This window comes from Pinus tabuliformis, chromosome 7 (assembly GCF_031772625.1).
Source record: "Pinus tabuliformis cultivar Carrire ecotype Pingquan chromosome 7, CPIR1, whole genome shotgun sequence".
Taxonomy (NCBI): domain Eukaryota; kingdom Viridiplantae; phylum Streptophyta; class Pinopsida; order Pinales; family Pinaceae; genus Pinus; species Pinus tabuliformis.
Window position 1 is genome coordinate 1,753,776,235 of NC_142293.1, and position 8,979 is coordinate 1,753,785,213.

The 8,979-nt window shown below is 38.0% G+C and overlaps 1 protein-coding gene across 1 annotated transcript in view; it reads right to left on the reverse strand.

Moving 5' to 3' along the window:
• LOC149255360 (transmembrane ascorbate ferrireductase 2-like) overlaps positions 1-8,660 on the reverse strand; it is a 53,180-nt gene extending 44,520 nt beyond the window's left edge. Inside the window, exon 1 of the mRNA XM_089460466.1 lies at positions 8,406-8,660. Coding sequence (XP_089316592.1) covers positions 8,406-8,549 — 144 coding nt within the window. The 5' untranslated portion in view covers positions 8,550-8,660. The remainder of the gene's footprint in view (positions 1-8,405) is intronic.
• Between the last annotated feature and the right edge of the window lie 319 nt (positions 8,661-8,979).

Genomic DNA, 8,979 nt, shown 5'->3' on the forward strand with positions numbered 1-8,979 from the left:
GAAGATGCCATTGTCTTGATACCAGCGAAGGGAGGTCCAAGGGTGCAATGATGTGAAGAAGGAGCAATTGTGGGACCTGAGTTACTCCTTTCCTCAGCCTATTTTTACCTTCCCTTTGGTGCACCTTTTACTTCAATGACTCTTCTTTTTCTTTCTTGCATAGCTCGAGTTACCAACTTGCTTGATGTATTCCAATAAACCTTTAAGATGTAGCAGTTTCTTGCTCATCAAGGTTGGGACATTCATTAGTTCCTTTCATTTAAATAGATCATGATATGCCAAATATTGGGTGAGGGCTAATGAGGTGGCTAGAATTGCAGCTAAACTTTTTTCCACACACTGTCAATTGTCCCAACCATCTTTTGCATTTTACTTTTCTTTCTTTTGTGGATAAATACACTTTTAACATTCTTTCGGTCGCATCAACCTCTTAAGGGAAAAGTTTCCATGCCCTTACTCAAGGATGAGGGTAAAGGGTTCCAATACCAGTGACAAATGAGTATTAATCCAAAAAACGAAGTGGATAAAGGGATAGATGGAACATGATAAGCATGGACGACCATGGGCATGCTACATCAATCAGTGCCTCCTATTTGTGCCCCTCCTATAAAATGGAAAGGAAGCCTCAAGGAAGGTCACACTAGACTAGAGGTAAGGGATAACCACCAAGGTGAAGTGTGGGAATAATACAATCAACAGTTGTAAGTCATCCACCTCAACTTGTGATTCATACTAGAATGCCCTTAACATTAAATGAAAGTACATGATTACAGAAATGGTTAGTGTACCTTATAATAGATGACCCAACTTCCTTCAAGAAGTAAGCTACATGACAGAAAGCACTAATTGGGGCATATGTGGAGAGATATGAGTCATAGATATATATCAATCATTAGGGTTGCTGGTTGGGAAGCTAAACAAATAGATGAAAATTTTTCTCCTAGTGGTTACGCACTTGGGTGGGTAACAAGTCTGATACAGCGCTAATTGTCATAATATACCATAGTGGGCTCCAACATCTTATTGAACAAATCTCCTATCATCTTGTGAAGCCATAAGGTCAACTCTATTATCATCTTGCAAAGCCATATGGCTTCACAACTAGCGATGTTGACTACCATATACTTTGTCACTATTGAACTCAATGCCATTGTTGCCTATTTCCTACTAAACTAAGATACCATGTTTGACCCCAAGCTTAAACAAAAACCTGAAATGCTCTTCCTAGAGGTAGCATCTCCTAGCCAATTAGAATGAACAAAACCATATAGCATCAACTCACCATCTCCCATATAATAAATTGTGCCATTCAGGTATCAGAGTACATACTTTGCAACAATCCAATGAATCAACTTGGCTTCAACCATGAATTGGATCAATGTATTCATTGCAAAACATTTATCAAGTTGGGTATTCACCAAGTACATAAGGGGGCCAATCAATTGCCTATACACAGAAGGATCTACCAAATATAAATCTAAATCAGCATATAAATTCTAATTTGAAACCGTAGGAGTGGCCAACGGTTTACAATCCAACATCTGAAATCTCCCTAAAATATTCACTCTATATTTAACCTGTTCAAGGAAGACCTCACCTATACACCACCAACACTCTAGACCCAAAGAGTAACGCATAAAGTCAATGTCGTCCATATCAAATTCACTAGCTAGCTTCTTCTTGCACCATGAAATGAGCTCCTTAGAACTGATTATAACGATCAAATCATCTACATACAATACCAAGACAAGTAGATTAAATTTATCAGACAAATAATAAAGATTTGGATTTGTTGCAATCTTGGCAAAGCCCAAACTTAGAAAGTACCCATCAATCCTCAAGTTCATGCATGTCGCACCTACTTATTCCATAAAGGGCCTTCTTGCTCACATGGGTATCTCACCCATGCACCTCAAAACCCTTTAGTTAATTAATGTATACTTCCTCCTCAAAAAGACCATTCAAAAAGCAGTCTTAACATCCATTTAGTATAAACACCAACCAAACATTGATGCAAGAGACATAATGGCTTTAATGAAAGTATACCTAGTAATTGGAGCAAGTCTCCTCATAGTCAGCTACCTCTCTCTAGGAGAATCCTTTTGTTATGAATACGGTCACGTACTTCTGTATGTTATCATTAATCATATGTTTTACCTTCTACAACCACCTAGAATCTATCACAAATTTCCCATCGAGTATTGAAACAAATTCCCAAACACCATTCATCAGAATGGATTTATACTCCTGTGTCACAGCATCCTACCATACTTTCTCTGCAATTTCCTCCTCATAACTAAAAAGCTTTGTATCAATGATAGAAGACATCAATGGAACATAATTAGGAAATTTCTTCAATAGGTGACTCACCCAAAAGGAAGTCTTTGGTGCTCCTATGCCTCTTGCAAAGTCTGGATAAACCACCTCGGCTTCCTCGGTGAACTAGAAGATATAGTATTCTCTATTCCTTAACTAGAACCTTGCTGATCTGAATCTGATTTTCCTGAAATCTTCAGATCAGCAGTTTAGATAGGAAGCTTTCCTCACTCCTCAACCTCTATAGAAGGCTCCCAAGATTTACCTCATCAAATTCCACGTCTCAACTCACAAAGTCTTTCAGCATGATGGAAGACAGATTCAATAATACTTGAAGGAATCACTATAACCATCAAAAATACCCTTCATTATAGAAGGTTCAAGTTTAAATCTCTTCTCCTCGGGAAAATGAATATACACAAGACAACTAAGCACACAAAAGTGTAATACTTGAAGTTTGTCACTCGTAAAAGCTTCTTCTAGTGTATTGTCCTTCAAAACCTTATGAGGAGACTTGTTTAGAATGTAGACAGTTGCATTGCATGCTTCTGCCCAAAAGACACATCAACAAATCTAGATCATGAATCATAGTCTTCTTTATCTTTATGTTAAACCTGTTGTCCCTCTCTGTGATACCATTGTTTGAGGATTGTAAAGTACTATCAAATCCCTTTGGATCCTTGCTTCCCTGCAAAATACATTGAATTCCTTGGAGATGTGCTCTCCTCCATTGTGAAACCTCAGCACACTTGTTTGCAATGTACGCAGTTGCATTGCATGATTATGCCCAAAAGGCACATCAACAAATCTAGATAAGGAATCATGGCCTTCAGTATCTCTATGGTGAACCTATGTTCCCTCTCTGCAATCCCAATATTTAAGGATTGTAAAGTACTATCAAATCCCCCTAAATCCCAGTTTCCCTGTAAAATACATCAAATTTCTTGGAGGTGTGTTCTCCTCCATTGTCAGACCATGGCACCTTAATCTTCTTACTTGTTTGAGTCTCCATTAGAGGTTCATCCTTGGTGTTCATAAAGTAAACCCATGTTTTTATAAAGGAATCATCAACAAAAGAAACATCATAAATGTTACCTATCAATGAATTTGAAGTTATTGGTCCACATACATTTGAATGGATCAGACCAAGAATCCCTCCTAATCTATTCTCACAGATTGGGAGTGTAGTTTTGGCATGCTCATCGAGTGCGCACTCCTATCTTCTCAATCTTAAAGTCCAACAATCCCTGTACCATATCCTTCAAGAAAGTAGTGTTCCATAGTGTAGGGAGCCAAATCTCTTTTGCCAAAGTTCAAAGTTCACACAATTTTTCACTATCATGCACTAAAGCTCCATGTTTGATAGGATCATTAAACAACTTGTAAAGGCTACCGTCTTGTATACCTTTCAAAACTTGACTAGGATCCTAGTCGTGCCCCTTAATAATAACTTGATGATCATCAAACTCAGTCACACACCTAATATCAATCACGGTTTAAATTGAACGAAGATTCCTTGTTAAACTAAAAACATGCGAGACATCATCTAGTTCAAGAACATCACTTGGTTGCATGTGGAAAGAGATGGATCCCATTCCTATCACTAGATTTGTAGCATCATCACCCAATCCCACTTGTGTGCCAACATTCAACAAGACGTCTATTGAAAGACTTCTTATTGAAGTCATGTGTATGGATGTTCCACTTTCCACATACCGCCTTACACTAGAGACAATGTTGGTGGAAAAGAATGAAACCATGGAGAAGTTTGTCTCAAGCTTGGATGCTAACTCATCCACTACAATAAAAGCTTCTACACTCCTTGCAAATTGCTACCACTGTTGTTTCTTTTCCTTTCCCTTATTCTTCGAGGGGCACTGATGTGTATAGTAGCCCATCTTGTGGCACTTGAAATATTTCACATTATTCGTCTTTTCTTCCCCTAGTTGGGGAAACCTGAATCTTCCTCTTTCCCTTTTTGACAACTCTCAAGCCCTCCTTTCTTACCTCCTCTCCTCACCTTCATAATGAGGGATAGTTTCTAGATCTCCCCACTCTAGATGCAATTGCCTCTAGCCTTGTCTTCTCTTGGATGAGATCATCCCATGGCTTCTCAAAGGTGGGCAGCTTCTAACGAATATAGACACCCCAAAGAAAAGGTTCCAGAATGAAGAGAACACATTTAGCATTATGGTCACCAACTCCTCGTTCTCAACCTTCATCACCATAACAGCAAGTTAATCTCTCAATTCAATGATCTTCATTAAGTATCTAGCCACTATATCTGTCTCACTCGTGTACATCCTTGTAAGCTTATTCTTCAAAAGCCTCTTGCATGAAATTTTGACTTCATGATAAGCACCTCTGCACTTCTACAAGCCTTAGTTTACTTAAACTCAAAGAACCTATCAAAATAACAAGTCAGGAAAACTAGATCTACAAACACACCGTACTGAAAATTATTTTCAACAAGATAATATTATAGAAACCCAAAAATTGCATAGCAACTAGCTCACCAAATCTCGAAGACAAATCTTAAATGGTTTGTCCTATCTTTTATTTATAATATAGATGAGACTAGGGTTTACAATACATGCATATTGTCTAAGTAAAGCACCTAGGTTCACTACGTCAAACCTTGACCCAACCTCCTCTATAGAAGCGTGCCCAGCCAAGTCTCTAAGACATATGTCGAAGGGATTGCCGTATCTCGATTTTCTTCTTTATGGAATAGGAGAGTTCTAGGGTTTATAATGCATGCAGGTTGTCAAAGTAAGGCACTTATGTTCACTATGTCCAACCATAACCCAACTTCCTCTAGAGAAGTGTGCCCTGCCTAGAATAAGGAAACCTTTGTTAATTTCCGGACCATGATAAGCAGATTCTGCACTCAAAACTGAAAATTAGGTAGCTAAAAAATTAAAAACTCCAACCAAAACAACGACTTCTGAATACGTTTATCTACAAACACATACTACTGAAAATATAAACTACAAATACACAGAACTGAAATCTCAATACTACATCTATCTTCTATTGAAAATTGAAAGAAGAATTACTTCTGAATACGTTTATCTACAAACACATACTACTGAAAATATAAACTACAAATACACAGAACTGAAATCTCAATACTACATCTATCTTCTATTGAAAATTGAAAGAAGAATTACACTACACTAGTTTAAAACTCAATTATGCTCACACATTGAATGAGTAACTACCTACACCTTACTTTTCTTTTAGGCCTCGTCTAACGAGGCAGAGGACTTGCCCAAACGGCCAAAAGTGGTCGGAATCCAGGCAAAAAAATTTCAAAAAATCTTGTAGAGGCAGTGTTTGAATCGTGTTTTTGATGGTGCAAATGGATTCAGCACCATCAAAAACGTCTAGGACACCTAAAATTTTGAAGCTTAACAACTATAACTTGGATTTACAAAAATCCTTGCCCGATTTTCTCTAAATATGACCGGAATTTCCATAACTTTCTGGGCAACTCCTCCGCCTCGTTAGACTAAGCGTTTCTTTTATAGAGTATGAAAGGCTAAGGGTATGCAACAATAACCCATCCATGTGGCTCAAATCTGTCCTAGACAAGTGTGTCCTAATCTACATGAGAGAACGACTCCTAGGAAAGTGCACCAACTAGAAGAGAGTGCTAGTGTGCATGCATGCATCTCTCTCATCTATGGATTTGCACCCCTGCTATTCTTGGAAAATTTCCACATTCAAAATGCCCTAACCAAAATCAAACAAGACTCTACTTAATCATAAAATTGGAATTTGATAAAGGAAAAAAAAAGATGTGTTGATCTAAATTTATGACAGCGGTTAAAAATGGAATAAAACCAAGGTTGGTACATGCATGTGTCTTGTAACATTGCCTACATATCGATTATTGTTACACCTCGTCACAATGTTGCTGCCCAAAAACAGTGCACCTCAAACCTACCATGAATGTGCATGGAACAAGACGTGAACTCTGCTCAGATCAGATGTAGCTAGCCTTTGAGTCACGTTGTTTTACTTGTTTTATCTTAGAGCGAAGCCCAAAAGAAGTAGCGTACGGATCTAATGCAATAACTAGCGTTGCCTAGCAAATTGAAGGTTTGTATTACTTTTTATCTTAGAGCGAAGCCCAAAAGAAGTAGCGTACGGATCTAATGCAATAACTAGCGTTGCCTAGCAAATTGAAGGTTTGTAGAGTAACACCGAAGAAATCTAAGGTTTGCACTCATTGATATCTTTCACAATCTCAAAACCTTGCAAATGCAGAAAATATCAAAATGTATGGCAGGAGGTCCATCTCATTGATGAGATGAGGTATATTTCAGTTTGCTGGCATAAAACATATAATATGCATTCAAACATGAGGTATCTCATATGTCCAGCATGACAGAAGATTCGGACACCCCAAAAAAGCTGGAGGGTTTTGTACAGGCATGTAACTTGTGCTTGTGACATCCTAACCATAGAAACAGGACCCTTTGTAATTCTGTGAGTACTCAAAAGTTGACTTTGCTCTCCAAGCTGGCAATCCAAGTCAGAACTCCTGGTCAAAATTAGTCAGACTGGATTTTGATCAATAAGTTTACGTAGTTTAAGTTTCTCAATTTTTTGAGTGTATGTTCCCTGCTTTGTAGTAGCCTTTGTTGTTGCCAAATTTGCCAAGTCCCTGAGTTGACTCTCCATTTTGGGTTTGCTGAGTGGTGTGACTTTGATCCAGACAATGGCAGGAGATGATCACTTGACAGTAGTCTACTGTTACCTATAGAAGTATGGAAAAACAAGTGCCAAAATCTCACTGCTTCATAGATTGCATTTTAGATACAACCTCTGCATTGGCTATTTAGGTTTTAAGAATGGTTTGCAATTCTTTGTCATTCACCATAAATGTAGATTAAATAGATAATTAGCCTATATAAAGTGTTTTTTAATTTTATTTTTTTCCGAACTAGGCTGAGCCAGGGCCACCCCAAATGTCGAATGGAAGAACATTTGTCCTCCAGTGGGATGCTATCACCAGGATTGTGCAAAGCTTGGTCAAGTTTGGATGCCCTTTGTGATAGTTTAATTCCCCAAAGGTGGTTCCCATCCTCAACCCCTCCCCATGAAATTTGAACCTATGACCTAGTAGGGACTAAACCACACACAAACCAATTGGTCTACACCTCATGGATTAATTAGCCTACACAAGGTTAAGTGCAATGGTGAACTGATAAGGTGCCATCCTCAACCGTGACTGGAATCCGTGGTATGAAAACAATGCCTGAGATCTTATAGAAACCACTTATATATATATATATATATATATATATATATATAAGTTAAGAAAATTTGGTATATAAGTTAAGAGAATTTGGTTAATTGGGATTGTTTTGGGTGGTTGGGCAGAATGATTGTTATCTGCCCCACCAAGGTTCAATTTTCACATGATGATGAAAAATATTGTTATAATGACTACGTGCCTATGAATAATATTTTACGGAACCTGACTCTATCAACTGAGTGAGAGGATAATTTCCTCGTAAAAATAAAAAATAAAAAATATATGGTTAACGAATATAATATATAATAGCATAATAGCCAATTGGGTTTGTAAGGCATTGCCCAACAAATATAATATAATAACCAATTGGGTTTTAAGGCATTACCCATCGGCTGAAAACTTAGCCAATCCAAAAGCTGACTTTGAGGTGCACGTCCACAGATTGATGTATCAGCATCCACATTAGGTTTACTGCTAACATCATCCACAATTTCAAACAGTATGCCTCATGGATCGTCTTCCACAATTTCAAACAGTATGCCTCATGGATCGTCTTTGGGTTGTAGCTGTATATAATGTGCAGGCTATCTTTACAGTGGCATATCCCTCAGACTGACAACGGGTTGAAAATTTAGAGAAAATTTGAAGAAAATGATCAGCAATTCATTAATAATAAATACATTTCCACTTGTCTACATCGTGGTAAAATTAGATTTAGCCCAACTCACAGTGAATACATTTCCACTTGTCTACATCGTGGTAAAATTAGATTTAGCACATGAAGAAAAGGGTGTCAAAAAAAAAGGGAGTATGAGTTTACATTAAAAATGAGGTTTTTGTCCTCTGAGATGAGCGCCATCCCTCCGCGGAAGTGCAGAACCCAAGTGAGCACCAGCACGACTGCCAGAATGCCTGCTAACCGCACCAGCGACATCAGCGAAAACGGCACCGTTGGGATCGCCATTGTCCAAAATCAAACCCTGCCCTGGAAGAGTAGAGTATGTGCAGGCCAAAACTACGAGGAATAGGAAGAACAAGAATTCCTTCCGCTATCTCTTGCCGTACCCTGTGGAATGGCAGTCAGCGCCTTCGTGGTCGTGTACTTAAATTCGCAATCTCCGATGTGGCATATCTTAATAGTCAAACTTTTCTGACGTGTCCGAGGACAAAAAAATTCACAAATTTTAATTCCGAGGAGAAGAAAAGGGAGGAATTTTAACGGGTAAAGATTCGGTATGCCATTTGATTTTTGCATTCAATCATTTTCTTATCATAGTGATAATAGGAGCTCTCAATTCTTCAATAATTTTAATTTTGTGGCTAAATAAATTATTTCAAGAGATACTTACTACGATATTTACGCAAGTGTTTTTGCTATTTTTGAAGGTTTCACA